Here is a 17,057-nt window from a genome sequence, read left to right as displayed (position 1 = left end):
AATGAGTTACACACGTATGACCGCATTGTGGCGTCACAGCCCACTTGAACACAAAGATGCACTCTTGTCTCAGACAAGCAGCACACAAAAACACTTCTTGTCTAAGTATGGTTGGGTTTGTATGTGTGCGTTTCACGCCATATGCAGCAGACACCGTCTGTGTGTATATTGTCTATAGAAGTTGCCAGATGTGGGGTGTTGTGGCTAGCAGGACACAAGCAGTCGTTGTGTGACTGCCAGCCTAGTCTTACGTCGAGCAGCCTAATTGCTATAATTTCCATGATGAAGCTAATCTTCTAAAGGCTAGCCCTTCACTCATGCTTGGCTGTTATCCCTCTGTCTGACAGGTCGATGCATCGCTGCCTTTCATCCACACACAGACACATACAGTGTTTGTTTGTTTTTTGTTTGCCCCCCCCATCAGTCATTATGATAAAAAAACGTTTTTTTAAAATAAGTAAAAACAACGTTGAGAAATAAGAAACTACTACTTCTTCATAGTTGCTGTGACCACTTCTCTTTAATTCTTGTATTGTTTGTAGATTGGAAAAATCTAATATCTTACTAAGATTCTAAAAATTTATGTGAAACATGACTGAAAGACTATCAGTACATGCAATTGAGCTTCTTTGATTCTCTTTAAAGTAATGTGTCTAAACATGTACCAACTATATCCTCATTTTGGTGTTATTCATGGCGTTATGAATGAAAAAACTTTGAAATAGCAGTCCTGAATGAGAATGTTGCTGAATATTCAGCAGCTTCTCAGTCACGGAGTGCCCTGTAAACCACCTAACATTTGAGCGCTTTGCTCCAGCCAGGGAGCAACACAATGAGAGGGCACTTTAACAAGATGAAGAGCAGATCATGAGATCAAAAAAGGTCAATCCTGGATCTAGAGGACAAAGTTCCCAGCAAAATCAGCCGGCCAAAGAGAGAACATAGGCTCTGAATCTGTACAAATGACATGTTGAAACACTTACAGTAACCCAGTCCATGCTTATTGGTTCCAAAAGGCTCTTAAATTTAGCTGAATTTCTGATGGTTCTGCAGCATTTCAATCCACACAGCTCTGGACTATTCACACGTGATAAAAGCTAATGCTAGAATTAGCTATAATAGTCTTGCAATGTGCAACTGCCAAACAAACAAGGGTTTTACTATTTTTGTGGGGTTATTTATATCACAAAGTAATAAAGTGGGTATTTGGTTTCACTGGCCTATAGTTGTGCCTAATTATTGTTGCCTACACTCTTGCTGCCAGCAACACAGATTTAGCTTGATTTACACATATATTAATCACTTTTGAGTTGGCTAAGCTGCTCTACTGAGGAAATAACAAAAGTTTTGTCAGCAAGGTTGGCAGCGCCAATCTGGTTTGGACATTACACCATAATCTTAATGGCTTATTCAAAACTCAATTCAATACAGAAACAAGAGAAATTAATTGATGGTCCTTTTTCAGATTTTGCGGGATGCTAGTCTCTCTGGACTATTAGCAGAATGGATTCTAGCAGCAATGGTTGGTGTCTTGACTACAGTAAAATCTTCCCACTGCCCTTTCATAATTTAAATCAAACTCAAATGAAAGTGCTTCCTGAGAAAATTTCAGCTTTTAGTTACATAGGAAGGCCACTTTTCACCCTTACTTAGAACACATCAAGGAACAGCCAGTAAATACAAAAAAAAGAAAAAAAAAAAGAGTTTGCCAACCACCAAATAGACAGGTAATAGAAACATTAGCCACTTTATGGCCAACAAACACACGGTGTTAAAATGCAGAAATGTGCTGTCATGGCCCTCCTATTATAGATTGTGTGGCAGAGGTGCCTGAGAAGTGTTGAGGCAGATCTGTCTGATCCATCTTCCTCATGATATTCGTGAAGCCTACGAGCACCATTTCTACCAACATCGCCTACCACCCGTCTCATTTTCTTTCAATCCATGTCATTTCAAAGTATATAATAGTGTTTGCATTTACCAAGCTCTGACCCCAATTTTTTTGGTTTCCTTTCTTCAAATCTTAACACTCTAACTTTTATCTCAGACCCTGAACTCTTGCAGTATATTTCCTCATGTTTGTTGAAAAGTGTCTGGATTGTTGAGTGGAACTCTTTGTGGCTGTGATACCTCTTATGTTCACATGACCGACACGACGACTACAACACTTCTCTTTATCTTTTCCCCCCTTGCTGCCACTTAAAATCATAGTGGGTATGGTTTTAAAAATCATGCCATTAATTTGCATGACTAAACTATCAAGTATTAAACTTCTCACACCGTTCAAGTAGAATTGTTTCTTGACTGCGTTGGCACCTACTGTATTTCATTCTTTGTGTCACGCTGTGTATGTTGTCATGTTGGGTCCAATCAGACACCTCCACGGTGTTATTTTTGAATGAATAAGAATCAAAACAACTCCACTGTCATAAACTTTTGCACCACTGATGGCTTAAAATTAAAAGACAGTCACCCCTTGGAGCTGTGGGTAGTGAAGTGTTAAAATAAGTTCTGGAGTTTTGTTGTTTTTCTTTCCTTACTCTGCCTACCTGCCATCATCCTCTGCACATCCCTTTTTTTCTGCCTTAGCCTTTTATATGAGAAACACTCACCCACTTTCGCACACATGTTGTTTGACTCTCTGAATGAGCTCATTGTTGTTGTGGGCTGCTCCACGTGTTGTAGAGTGACATGGTCCACCCCCTCTTGTTGCCTCGCTGATTGTTTACATGCAAGCCTAACTCTATGCATCCTCCCTTCTCCCACTCTCCGTCATCCCTCTTTCCCTGCTTGGTTAAATTCTGCTTTTTGTTCCTTTTTTCTTTTCATTCTTCTTCTGCAAATTGTCCTCCTCCCTCTTTCTCCACCAATGCCGTTCCTTCTTTTACCCTTATTTTCTTCTTTCCGCATGTGTGTGCTTTGTGCCCAGCAGCCAGTGAAAGCGTGTTACTCCAGCAGCTTTTCCAGTCCAAGCTGACTCAGACCGGTTCTCTGGTATCAGCAGCCCAGGGCCGCATAGGGCTGAGAGGGCCCAAAGCAGCCTTGTTGCTCCACAGGATGCCATCAGCCTCCCTTGTCAATGCCACCTCTATCCCCCAACAGCCCCGGAGGTACCGTGATCTTACTAAGGTAAAGTATGCTGTTCACTGTAGGCTGCTGAAGTCTGCTGTTGAGCTGCACATTCAATACCTTCATCCAACTTCAGGACAAGTTTTTTTTTTTTTTTGTCCAATGAAAATATCTTCAGCGCTCGGCCAGCAGATTGTAGTTAAACATTTACTCATAAGTTCATTGATCAGACTGTTGTGGAAGCTGAACAAATATCTGACAGAGAGGTCAGGAGCTATCTGTTCCAACTGGCAACTGACTGCTGTGACCATCAATGGAAAAACTGGGACAGTATTTTTAGAAAAAAATATGTCCACTGTAAGCTACTCTCCACCGCACATCTATAAATAAACCTCTAGTAAATGCATTTATTTGTACAATCATATGAGATAACAATTAAAAAAAAAAAACTCACAGGAATGCACACACATGCATAATAAGTTAGGGTACGAGTGTGCCTGTACACTTTTTTAATCATTAAGACAAATGACGCACCAAAATAACAATGATCTTAACCAGCTCCCTTCTTCAGTGTTTCATCCACTTCTTTGGGCCTCACTCTTCCTTTTTTCTTTAGTGTCTTAAAAAATACAGTGTAGTTATGCACATATGAGTGAGAAGCCTGTCTGGTTGTGTAACCTCCAGGAGCTCCTTTCTGCTGTCTGTGTGGCTCATTAGCCATCTAGAGCAACGGCTTACATAAGGCCCCTTTCACCTCCCTGATCTGTCCCAGCAGCCTTATACGGCAACATTTGGTAATATTGTTACATAGTTGTGTAACACTGTAAAAACACCATTATAACACACTAAAATGCTTTAAAGCATAAAAAAACTGAACCAAGACCTAAATTCCCCCGTGGGACTATTTATTGGGACTGCAAATGCCGCACACAGACTCCAAGATACCACTTCCACCTAATGCCACAGTCAAATTTGATAATAATGCGTGGAGATCATTTTCTATATTCCTCAGTGGCTACTTGGAGTAAGATGCTTAGCTAGATGATGATTTTTTTTTCTTTCTTTTTTTCATTGCCAGATCTTAAAAAAAAAAGGCTCGAGCTCTTTCCTCCAACGACTGGAGCGCTGTGGACCCATCACAGTTGGCGTCCAGCTGAGGGTATGAACTATTCCCAATTACAGGAATGATGGAAAGCTTCCAAATCTTCTGGCTTTAGGGTCCTTACTTTTTATGTATGCATGTCATCTGCATAAAGCTGGGGGTTAACTGTTATGAAAGAGGCAAAACCAGTGTGTCTGCGTTGCCCTGGACATTATTCTGAATATGTTTCCTTAGTTAACTCTAGGCATCTGGATCTAATCTTACGTTTATAAAAACATGCTGTTTGTTGAGACTCTGATTTCTGTGTGTTTCATTTGATTCTTATCTCAAGCAATCACTCTAGTTACTGTATCACTCATAGTAGTCCTCACAGCCTTTGCAACAGTGGAACCCTAAGACCTACTCAGTGTAGGGTGCTGTGATTTCATAACTATATAAAGCAACAATAATAGTCACTTAGCAGCAAGCAGTTCGGTGTCCGCTAGTGACGCAAGAGAGCTGAAATGTGGTTCAGAGAAGCAGTACCTTTGGTCTGAATGAAACCAGTGTGTTGCACAATCAGTTGTGGATTTGTGGTCAAAGAGCCCCTGAGGGAATGGCAGCAAAAGAGAAAGTGGGCTGAAGAATGATGCTGTACCAAGCCAAACATGAAGCCCTCCACATGAATGAATGAATGAACAATGAACAACAGCCACTGTGTTCTGTGCGCACGCGTTTGTGTGCGTGTGTGTGTGTGTGTGTGCGTGTGTGTATGCGCACATTTGCAGAGGATGGTAATGTGAATGCTGATTGTGGTTTTCAGAGATGAAGGGTTATATATTGAGTATTGTGACTAAGGCTAAGCAGATCAATCTGTGGACTGATGTCATTTTAAGGAGAGGCAAAAACACAGATGTAAGTGTTTACGCAAATGTCGGTATGACCTTGGATGCGGTATCTTTGAATTCAGGGTTTGAAGAAAAGCTCTCTCGCACACCCTCAGATAAAGAAAAGAGCTCTTTGTGTTTTGCTGCCTCCAGAGGAAAGACGCACACCCAAAAGTCAGACCACTTTTGTCACTAACTACAGTGTAATCTGACTCAATAGAAATGCAACATGGGCCTTTCCTTCCCTTCTGCCGTGCTTGCTATACACTAATATAGGTTCATGAGTAGCATTCTTGATTATTCTGTTGTAAAATCACCAATCAGTGCCACTGATTGTACTTCCTTTCTCTTTCCCCTCTTTTAGAACTCTCTGTCAGAGTTGATGAGTAAACTGCAGACTTGTACTCCCCACTTTGTGGAGTGTGTGCGCCCCAATTCCACTGGTCAGCCCGACAGTTTTGATAGCTTCCATGTGTCTGCCCAGCTGCAGTACATTGGAGTACTTGAGATGGTGCGCGTGATCCGTTACGGATACCCTGTCCGCCTGTCCTTTCCAGGCTTCCTCAGCAGGTGAGTCCCCGAGCGTGTCGTGTAATAAAGAGTGCAGCTCAACTGTCAAAACTTGTCCTCTTAAAGTCCAGTTCTGTCTCTGTGTGATTCATCGCTTCTCGTCTCCCGGCATCTTCTTTAAAGAAACGGTCTTAAAGATGATTGATTGCTCTGTCCCCCTGCTCTCAGTCGTTCAGATACATTATGCTCTCAGCGGGTCACTGTGGTCTCTGTCACGTTAGGTATGACAGGGCCAGCGGGTCAAAGCAAGCTGAACGTTTGACAGCATGTGCCGTTGAATGCGTGGGCATATTACACAGGACAAAACACTCACACGCAGACGGCTACAGCGAAAAGTCACGGCAGCCTTTTTTTTTGTTTCGAGGTGCAGTTTGACTTAGAATGTCTTTTTTAACGATTATGGGAGACCATAACTTTTGATAAATGTCAGTATCACATTTCCTAAGGCAGCCTGACATACAAGCGTTTACCATTCAGTTGTGTGAAAGGTCGCGGTGTTCTAGACTGAGTTTTTGAAACTGTTACTCCCCATGAGCTGCTTTCTTCATAGGCTTACTATCTTACTGCCTCTTTGGAAAAGAGCACAATCCCATTTAGCCCGTTTGGTGTGTCAGGTTGTCCTCGCACAAGATATTTTTACATGTGACCATTGGAGATTTTCCTTTGCTGCAGACTTTTTCCACGGTTGCTTTTCACACATGCACATCACAGTGGGGGGCTTTCTGCTGGAGAAGCGCTCTCCTTGCCTGGAATTGCGAGGGAGTGAGTGTGGGGGAATGGCTGTTTATAAGACGCAGGAGGCTGCATGTGATACAGAAATGAAGCTGAGGAAATAGTTGTGTTCTCTTTAATATAAGTTGGGAGTAGCAGGTGAGGATCCTTCTCGAGTTGTTTCGACTACTGCACGCATCTGCACGTATCCCCAAAGTGGGGAGCGAGTGGAAAGCAGTATGCAGGTCAGCGGGAAAGGACAAACTCTCAACAAAAAAAAAAGTATCTACAGCAAACGTGTCCCATTATTTTCCTGACACACTCATGGACACTTGTGGACTGGATGAAAAATGTCATCAAGAGGTCTGGAGCAAATGCTGTGGACGTTTGCGCTCTACTTCAGGCTGCTGCATCGGAGCGTCTTTACAACATTTCAAGACTCCAGTCCGTGTGTGAAAATGGCTACTCTTGGTTTTTCGCTCCTTGTTCTAGCGTTTCTGAGAACCAGTTCAGCACTGACAGGATTTCACTTTCAGTCTCTTTTCTTTCTCTCTTTTTGAGGATAAAGGGATTAACATGAGCATTCCTGCAAGATAATAAGAGACGACAAAGCTGGTCAAATGACCCCCTCAATCCCGCAAAAGTTTCCACTACTCTGCTGTAAATATTATCACATCACCACACACACGCGCACACACACACACACACACACACAACATTACTGGCCTCTAAATGCCATTTCCTCATGTACCAAAGTTCAGTGAAAAGAAGACAAGGATGTTTCACAACTAAAGATTTTTAAGGTGGGGAAGTGGGCTTCTTATTACCAAAGATAAGCAAAGACTATTATTCACATTGTTATCTGGTATGTAGTCCTGAATTCTTTTTTTAAAGTGGACTTGTAAGTAATACTTAATAAGTTAATGGATTAAAAAGAAACCAGCTTTGTGGCCAGACCTTTGGGGGAAACAAGCGATAGGATTTATGGAAGGAAGTCCAAATGAACTGACGTGTCACTAAGAAATGAAAACCCCATCGGCCTTACAGAACACATTGTTTGTTTGGAACAAGTTAAAACTAGTACAGACAAACACATCAGCCCTGGATTAAATTTTAGCTTTGTGAAGGTTGTAATATTTTATTCTTTAAAAATACCTCTAAACTAACATAGATGTTGGAAAACTATTTTGTCAGTTCAACTAAAACCGGACTTTTAAGATGCACGTAAACATGACATCATGTTAAAAGGAATTCCTCATAGTCGGACTACCACACCCAGATAATGTGTTTGAGAATCAAACACTCCTGCACGTGTGTGTGTGTGTGTGTGTGTGTGTGTGTGTGTGTGTGTGTGTGTGTGTGTGTGTGTGTGTGTGTGTGTGTTGGACTCAAACTGGTCAAGGTGCTCTACGCATACTCCACAGTTCGTATCCCCAGCTTCTATTCGAAACGGAGGAAGCCCGTACACGGAAGAAAAAGAAGCCAGTAAACGCAGAATAGTCACAACGGATAGTGTGCATCTCGTTGTACGCACCTACAAAATGTATAGGGATGTAACTCTGTCCAATTTACTGCTCACCATAGTACCAATTCGTCATCAAGGGAATTGTTTGTTAATTTGTTTGGTCTATTGCAAACTGGAGCTGAAAGGGGGCATATCGCCACCTGTCAAAGCAGAGATTTATAAACTTAAGTCAATAAATCCAAAACTCTCCTATAATGTCTATGCTATCTTTTTATTTAAACATAATGCACTATAAAAGCCTAATGTGCTCTCCTAAAGCCTGATTCTTACTCGGCGCAACCTCGCTTTGACCCATTCTTACTAGCTGGTCGCAAATGGCGCAAACGATCACGTGACCCTAAATTCCGCCACGCCCCTCGTCGCAAGCTAAAAAAATCCTCGCGCGTCGCAAGGGCGCGCACACAACTTTTTTTCTGACTTCGCGCGAGCTCAACCGGAAACAGCTGACCAAGAGAAAGGAAACATGAACACTGCAGAGACCGCGGTGACCGAGAGGGTGCGCCTCTACAAACATCTGTACGACACGTCTATGAAGTTACACTGGGACTACGTTGTCCCAAAGGACAACGTTTGACAAAGTTCGTCTTGTTGCAAAGAACGAACATTCCACCTTCTCTTCTGTTTTTGCCGCAGCCGCTTAGCTCTGAGATACATATACAGTTCTACACCCAGAGTAAATTCATTCAGCATCCGCATCAGATGTGCCAGCCTCTGCTGACGCCCGCTGGTCTGGAGAGAACTGCAAATGTGACGCATACTCGGCGCAAACTGCGCTTATGAGCTGAAGGACCTGTGAAGGGGCTGGCGCTTTCGATGACGTCAATAATGGTTCTCGAGCCAGAACAGTTGCGCGGTTGCGCCGAGTAAGAATCAGGCTTAAGAGAGACAGTCCAATCATAAATTTAACAGATGTAGATTTGCACCTTTTTCTAATTTCTTTTAGTTAGTTATTTATTGATTCTAAGCTTTTTGGCCCCATTTCTTGAGACGCATGTGGATGTGAGCATGTGTTTGTGCATGTCCAGTACTGAATGCGAGTCTTTGATACAGTTTCAGGCAAACACGTGTTGGAGGATTATCTCGTCTAGTAGCATGTGTGACAATCAGATAACCTATCACCAAAAAGGCCAATGGGTTTCCAGCAAGAAATGCAACCGTTGCTGTACACGGTGGGTGAGGAGGAATGCTGGCGGCGTGACTCCAACAGGAGAGAATGTGTGTGTTTTTTATGAACCAGTCAGAAATGGGCTGAGGTGAATTCAATTACACTATTGTAATGCACAGGCCGGAAGTCATTGCCAAAAGGTGGACTCGTACATCGATGAAACTTGATATTTTGGTATGCCACAAAATTGAATCTGGTCTGATGCATATTCACTAAGATTTGAGTGTAAACTTAGATTTTAATGGTCACTGTACGCAGTTTTGGCCATCACTGAAACTTCTTCATTCTTGGCACAAATGGCCACTTGGGATGAGCTCCATAGTTTTATATGGTCAAATGTCAAGGGCTCACATTAATCCTGCTCTCATAAATGTGACACTTATCGAAATTTGATTTATTCTGAAACGAACAACCTCACAAAATATTTTTTAACTTCAAGTCTTCACATGCTAATTATGACAAAATACATAACAAACGGACATGGATGCGAAATGCAACCTGGAGAACAAGTGAGAGGGGTGTTAAGGGAAGTAATATGGAATTAGTAACTGCTTTAGCAATCAGGACAAAGATGAACCTAGAATTTCATGAAGAATTTTATTCACCGTAGCACAAAATACACTTTGGACAATAGCCGGTCTGAAGTGGTGAGTACCAGCCTCCACTCATCCCCCTCCCAATGCTGCAAAGGCTGCTTGTCAAACCCTGAACTCAATATGAACCCCATAGTGATATAAACAAACAAACATGCTAATGGATCAAGGTACTTTTGTTCATAAGTCTCCTGTTGTGATTTGAGAAGGTGTTATGTTATATGTGACATAAGGCTGCAATTATGTGCTTTCCATTTACATCACTCAATGAAAGAAATATACCTTAACATTATGTATCGGTTTTGATAATTTATGTTTCTTTGTATAATGAACAATATTTGAATTGCTGGTAGTTCAGTTGTACAAATGACTAGTTAGGCAGTCACTTGGCAACTCTCAAGGCAACACATTTTTATGTACAGTTTGAGCCAGCTGAGATGATGTGACATCAATTCAAAGCCACTTTAATGTCATTGTGCATCAAATATGAGACTTTTCTTCTATCTACCTCCTAACAAAACTAATAGAATCCCAGAAATCCTATGCTAACATTGTGCCAGTTAAAGTAGTAACTACATTTTTAATTGCAATATTGTATTTCCTTTTGAAAAGTTACCAGTATGCATTAAACATAATGCATTACATAACTTGTGTGTATATTTATACATGTTTGTTGTGTTCATACATAATGGACTGTATGTGTGTGTTTGGGGGGGTGAGGGTCTGCTGGGAGCCACTGCCTGTACACTAAAGCCGAGCTTAATTTAAGTGACTGCAGCTCCCAGAAACACCAGTAACACCCGGTCCAAGTGTCATACATCTCTCCGTCTCTCCTCCGCTGGGCTCAGCACAGACGGGGCCAATAAACAAACAAAGCTTTAGCCAAGGGAGCGGGGCTGGACTACTCTGTCTTCACAGAGCTCTTTCACACTTAAATTTGGATCCCTTCCTCACATCCTCTTTTCTGAACTACCATTTTTTTTCTCTTTCATCTCCCTCTTTCAGAGCAGATCCTGTTATTCTCCATTTCTTTCACTTTTTTTATTTCAGTTTTTCTCCCCATCCATGTTTTTTTTTTCTTCACATGGACAGACCAATTAAATCTTTTTTTTCTTTTTTTTTTCTTCCTATTTTGTTCCTTCTTTCTTTCTTGTCGCTCCTTCAGAGCAGGTCCTGACCCTTGACTAATCTAAATGACAGGCCTATATATCAACTATTAATCTTGACGTTACTATATGCTCTTGAACATAAAACGACCAGTGTGTGTACACTAATACACTTGCACCCGGGAGCCATGCAGGCCTCTTCAGTAAGTCATAGTGGCTGCCTGAAGCGAATTACATTAGTGTCCTGGTAACCGGAGTGATTTATGTGGAAGTCTATTTCACTGTTGCTTTTATTTGTCTTTTATGATACTCTATGTGTTTTGTGACCGGGTTTATTTTTCTACCAATGTGTAAGGTCAAATACAGCCACTTGAACTTTGTTTGCCTTCAAATCCAAGCCTTCTGGTGTATTACTCTCCTTTGTCCTTAATGAAAGGGAAGTTTGGGAAAGACTGTATTTGAAGAGCATGCCAGTAACATGAATCACAAGCATATACAGTATGTCATATATTTTTTTTGGCTCGTTTCCAAGCGAGTTCTTATTATGTTCATTTGATGGTCTTTTTTTTTAGGGTTATTAAATTATCTGTAGATAGTATGCGTAATTCAGTCCTGACTACTCTGTCTGAAAATCTATGACAAAGCAAAGCTTGTAGATTATGAGGCACATCAGGGTTTGTGCGAAAGCATCTACAGAGAGGAAGGGAGCATTTGAATTGCAGGTATATTGCTATTACCACATTTGTTAAGTTATAGTGACCAATATAGTGACCAATGATGGCCATTTGGTCAAAGTGAATGATGTTGGTGCCGTGTAGCCCACCATATAAACTTGTATCAAAGGGGTTATTTCACTTCCTTGAATCCACACAAAGCCCCTTGGGTCTTGTAAAATGAGGGACCATCGATGGTTTTCATATCCTCATAGGAGAGGCCACGGTTTTACAGAGTTCCTTTGTGTTTTATGGGCTCAAGGGGAGAGCGTGAGTCGTCTACTGGGCTGGTATTACCATAAAGAAAAAGGGTTAGGCAGAGTTCAGACAGACCCCAGTTCAGCAAATCAAACATATCCAGCATTCACGTGAACTCACTTACTCACTATTGACAACACAAGTGGTTTATGTTTCCAGCCACCTGCTTGTTATGTTTGCCTCATCACATGTGTGACATCATCAGCAGGCTCTGCCTCGTGGACAACAGAGCACATGGAGCGCTCGCCGACAAAATGGGATTTGTAAACGGTGTTTTGTTTTTCTCCAATATTTCAATCTAATTTAGAAAAGGTCATTATTGCTGGCGATCGTACAGAATAAACTGTTACCTTTCCTAAATACCCCTCAGTATATTTCTAAATCAATGTCTGAATGGTCTTTCAGACATTGGTTTTAATGTGGCGTAGCAATAAAGGCAGGTGACATATGTACACCTCTCATGTATGCCAATATACTTCTACCTTTCATGAAAAGTACAAGTATATAATTGTAGTAATATTTAGGAGCTCTTGATCACCTCTAATATTTTATGGATGAAAGCATTTCTTATGTTTATGTTTCTTTATACATAGTGTAAGCCATTTTACGCACAAACATTCTGACAATAGAAGAACCACAGGTGTAAATGATTGAAAATAATACATTTCATTATTCCATTTCAGCTACACAGTCCTGTTGTTTTCGTGCAGCTCACTTTCATGGCTTTACAGGTATAATGAGGGGCCATTAATGATATCAGTAATGCATTACTACAATGGCAGGTCAAGCAGAGGGAAAAAAAATTGGAAAAAGCCCCTTTTTTTTCTATTTATATTGCAACTCTGACTCCATCTTTGTTTAAATCAGTAATATAGGTTACAGTATTAATAGTAATGTAGGAATGTAGTTACTGCACAATTCTTCCTTTTTGTATTTTTTTTGTCACAAGTATAATTACAGCTGTTGATCTCTGAACAAAAGATTTATCAGCTGGCTGTGGTGGTAATGCTTTGAGCGATCAGTGCAGTGCATATAGAACATTTACAACACACCCACATCAGTACCACCAACCAAACAATGTTTTTGGCTGCTGATTACATTCCATTTTTAGCACATTTGTCATGTTGATTTCATTTGCTGAATTTTCAACCGTTATAATTACACTTAAGGCTATGTGTTTAATCAACCAGCCCTTTAAAATGAGCCACTTTTGAGAGAAATCTTTTTTTTTTTAATTTTTTTTACTTCAGTTACATTTTCTTTAACCAGTCAAGTTGTTCGAATGAGCAAGTTTTTCCACAAAAGCCATCTGCTGTCACACGAACACTCATCATTTGTCCATGTATACACATCAGCGCTAACATTTTGCACAAAAACATCTGCAGTTTTAAAGGGCTAATACCTCATGGTCTCCTCCACCATCCCGTCACAAACAAACCTCTGACTCAATCCAGCTGACTATTCATAGCAATCATTGCCCAGAACAACGCCAATAGGAACAGATGCTGTTTGGCTATATAACCCCGGCGACCTTTGAACCCATTGTTTCCAAAAGAGGCGGTCACTACGTCTCATCTGAATTTCTCAACTCAGCAGGTTTATCTCTGTAGCTCTGATGTCTGTTGTTTTCTTTGTTGTCCTCAGATATAAAGACCTTGTGGTCCCGACTTTGGGAGACAAGAAGAAATTGTCAGCAGAGGAGAAATGTCGCTCAGTTCTTCAGCAGTCAAAACTCCAAGGATGGCAGGTGTGTTTGTTTCCTCCATCAGTAACAAAAGATTTGCCAAATGAAATAATCCCTGACCTTCTGTTTGAAAGATCCCATGGAATCTTGACAGCTCGTTCCAGCTGTCCAGCTTCATCATAATTCTGCTCACACACACGCACGCACTCAAACACACACACCCAGCATGGACCCCTCCACCCCCCCTTTCTGTCCTGTCTGCCCGACTGCTGTTGTGTCTGAATGCATGACCCTGCAGGTCACACACGCATACACACTCCCACACAATGCCCTGCAGACAGTTTTCACGCAGGCCTGTTTTACACACACACACAGACACACACACCCTACCTCCACATGTAGCTTCTGTTGCTGTGAATAGTGCGATCAGTAGAGGTATGTCACCTTCACAGTTCCATGCACCTTGTATAGCGTGACCTCTATTGCCCCCCCACCCCCTCAAATGACCTTTGAGCCCAGAAAATGAATGGATTGCCAATATGCAAATCCCCACACCCTGTTGAAACTCCACCCCCCCACATTATCATAAATTATTTCTACATCATTACGTCTAAACTACCACACACTTTCCAACTGAAAACATCTTCACCGGGCCCGATTGCTACTTGTTGAAACTGATGAGAATGGAAGTGTAATGAACAATCATATGTATTCGTATGTTGAACAGATTGCTCTTTTGTTTGTGCGTGAATGTGTAGATGGGGAGCAGTAAAGTGTTTCTAAGATACTGGCAGGCAGACCAGCTCAACGACCGCTGCTACCAGCTTCATAAAAAGATCATCACTTGCCAGAAAGGTAATATCCAAAGTAAACCAACAGCCAGCGTGTTCTTTTATGATTTGTCTTATTCTCTGACACTGGTGATGTTTTCATCTTCATCTACTTCTGACGACTCAGTGGTTCGCGGCTGGCTGGCCAGACAGCGGGTCCATCACAGGTTGTCATCACAGCACAAAGAGGAGTGCAGTGTGCAGCGTTTCCTGCAGGGAACGGAAGACATGGGGCTGCGAACCTACGACCAGCTGGTCATCCAAAATGCATCCGACATTGCGAGAGAGAGCGACCGTCTGCGCTGCCATGGCAACAGCCTGCTCAATATCCTCAGCAGCAGCCCACCGCTCGGGGAGAGGCCCGAACCAGTGGGCAAGGAGGAGGATCAGCCGGTCAGGAGGTAAATTAGAAAATCCGACACAAATTCACACTTTTAATCTGAAGGCAGAAATTCATGACTGGGATTTCTTTGTTCACATTGTGGCCATCTCTTTAGGTTTTAGGTAGGTTTTTACCAAGTTTTTTTCAATTGATTAAGGATAGATTTCCACCTGGTCAATAAGTAGAGCTGTATCAAATTGTCCATAAATCAAGTAGTCAATCAACAGAAAATTGACCAGAAAAAACTTCAATAATCGAGAAATTTTATTAGTTGTTTTCAAGAAAAGGAAAAAAAATGAACGGATCAAAATTTTGACTCTTGGTTGAGTAAAAGCGATTTGATTAACTTATCTTTGGTTTTGGAAAATTTCAAGCCAGCCTCGGTGGCCATTTTCTGACATTTTACACACAAAGAAATCTGATTATTAAGCAAATAACAGGCACACTCATCTTTAAGCTGTAATAGAATAATATAAATCGATAATAAGTCAAAACCACACTCCTCCTAGAATAGTACTTTTAATACTGACTACAGTGTGGTATACATTTGTAAATATGATGACCTTATGGTAACTGTGGTATCATTCGGCCCTGGAAAGTAACAAGCAGCCGACAATTTCTGTCATTCACAAGATTTATGACTATATGAAAGAATCATTTGCCTTTCTAAACATGTGTGTGTATAATCATGTGTGCATGGGTTTCTGCATGTGTGTGCCCATGTCTGCGCAGCATGCGTTTCGTGATTAATGATGTCATTCTATACCTGTGTGCTGGGGACTTTTAATTGTAAGCTTCATGATGGATAGTCAGATAATGGGCTGCGTTATCAGATTGTATAGTGTTGCACCTATGGAATACAGTTTCAGTCTCCATGTCATTCTCATATAGCATATTACCCTTGGAGGAAATGGAATAGGCCCGAGGGGCTGAGTTAAAAAAAAAAAAAAAAAATGTAAAAAGGGGTAATAAGAAGCTCTTTCGGAGATGTCGCGATATAAATGACCTTCATTTTGAAAGGTAAACTTCTAATTTCACAACCCGTAAGCCCAAAAATTTGTGCGTATTTTAATGCATCATAAAAGCATTTATTTCAATATTAACTTGCTCCCTTTGCAGACAAAGCATTACCATATCATTTGTGTTGATTAATGCTTTTGTCAATACCAATGATGATAGAGACTCAATGATTGGTGGCTCGTATGCAAACATCACAAAATTTCTTGACAAATTAGGTGTGAATCCCATTAGTTACTTTGCTTGAAAGCATCTCAAATCAGTGGCTGAAAAAGCTTGAACAAATGCAACTAAATAAATTGTCCCGTGTAAATTTTGACAATCAATCAATGCACCTGTATAATGCAATGTTACCCCACAGCACTGACTGCAACAGCAAGATGTGATATATATATATATATATATATATATATACATACATACATACATACACACAGGATTGTTGTAACTTCTCATGTATCATCTGCTGCTCAGACAGGAGACAAGGAGCAGAGGGAGGCTACTAACGAGAGAGAGGTTGTCGGGGAGGCGGGGACTGGGAGAGGAATCAACATTTTAAGTATTTAAGAATTGTAAATGGGAATTAAAAGGCAATTGCATGCCTACATTCTCTTCTACTCAGCCCGTTACTTTGCTTGTTTCTTAAATGCCTTCCCTGATCCCCTCCACACATGCTCAGTTACCCCCCGCCTGCTTTCACGGAAGTAACAGATGGCTAACCCAGATTATCCAAGGAAATATCAAACTGGATGTTATCCAATTACTGCAAGAAGATTTAAAGCATAATCTCTTTGGTTGTGTTCATCACACTGCCCCCTTCAGCTCGAATTTTTTTGGCATGATCCTTGAAGCGAGCATATGGTTTTCAGTTGACTGATGATCTAAACGTATCACCAACTCAGTCTGGATCAGATAAATATTTTGATGAAAAAGGGCATTTATCAGTTTTTGGGAAGAAGCATTTTTCGGATGCAAATGTTGGAGATTGTACACATGGTCCGCCACAAGAAAGTCTTTGTTTGAAAAAAAAGTGTCTTAGACTAAATCATTCCTTATAATTATTTTCTCTGTCTGTTTGCAGGATGGTGGAGAAAAGTGGGAAAGTCTACGAGGGCCCTGTCAACGGGGGGAGTCGAGTTATTCGCCACTTTCGTTCTAGCTCCGTACCCATCCCCCTCGCCGTGGAGAACATGGTTAAGTTCTCTGCCAGTCCATCCATCAAACCAGCCTTGCAGCAGGTAGCCCAAACCAATGAAGACGCAGCAGGCAGCGGAAATCTGTCCTCTCCTCGGAAACAACCTCCTCCCAAACCAAAGAGGGACCCTAACACCCGCCTGAGTGCATCTTATGAAGCAGTTAGTGCAGGGTTGGCAATGGCTGTCAAAGAGAGCTCTACACCAGAGGGGTACGGTTCACCAGCTGGAAGTCCCCCTAAATCCCATCTGTCCCCCACTGACCCAGCAGGT

General features: G+C 41.4%; 1 protein-coding gene across 5 annotated transcripts in view; it reads left to right on the top strand.

The window, feature by feature from the left end:
* myo16 (myosin XVI) overlaps positions 1 to 17,057 on the top strand; it is a 106,948-nt gene that overhangs the window by 74,965 nt on the left and 14,926 nt on the right. For all 5 annotated transcript variants that reach the window (XR_012772546.1, XM_075479463.1, XM_075479464.1 and 2 more), the window contains exons 25-31: positions 2,933 to 3,129; positions 4,148 to 4,228; positions 5,402 to 5,607; positions 13,323 to 13,425; positions 14,121 to 14,217; positions 14,320 to 14,593; positions 16,673 to 17,055. Coding sequence is in view for 4 of the 5 variants with exons in the window: in XM_075479463.1 (XP_075335578.1) it covers positions 2,933 to 3,129; positions 4,148 to 4,228; positions 5,402 to 5,607; positions 13,323 to 13,425; positions 14,121 to 14,217; positions 14,320 to 14,593; positions 16,673 to 17,055 (1,341 nt within the window). In the remaining variant the exon portion in view is untranslated. The remainder of the gene's footprint in view (positions 1 to 2,932; positions 3,130 to 4,147; positions 4,229 to 5,401; positions 5,608 to 13,322; positions 13,426 to 14,120; positions 14,218 to 14,319; positions 14,594 to 16,672; positions 17,056 to 17,057) is intronic.

This window comes from Odontesthes bonariensis, chromosome 12, assembly GCF_027942865.1.
Source record: "Odontesthes bonariensis isolate fOdoBon6 chromosome 12, fOdoBon6.hap1, whole genome shotgun sequence".
In the NCBI taxonomy this organism is placed as follows: Eukaryota; Metazoa; Chordata; class Actinopteri; order Atheriniformes; family Atherinopsidae; genus Odontesthes; species Odontesthes bonariensis.
The sequence above is the reverse complement of the archived record's forward strand: the minus strand, read 5'-3'. Positions and strand labels throughout refer to the sequence as shown.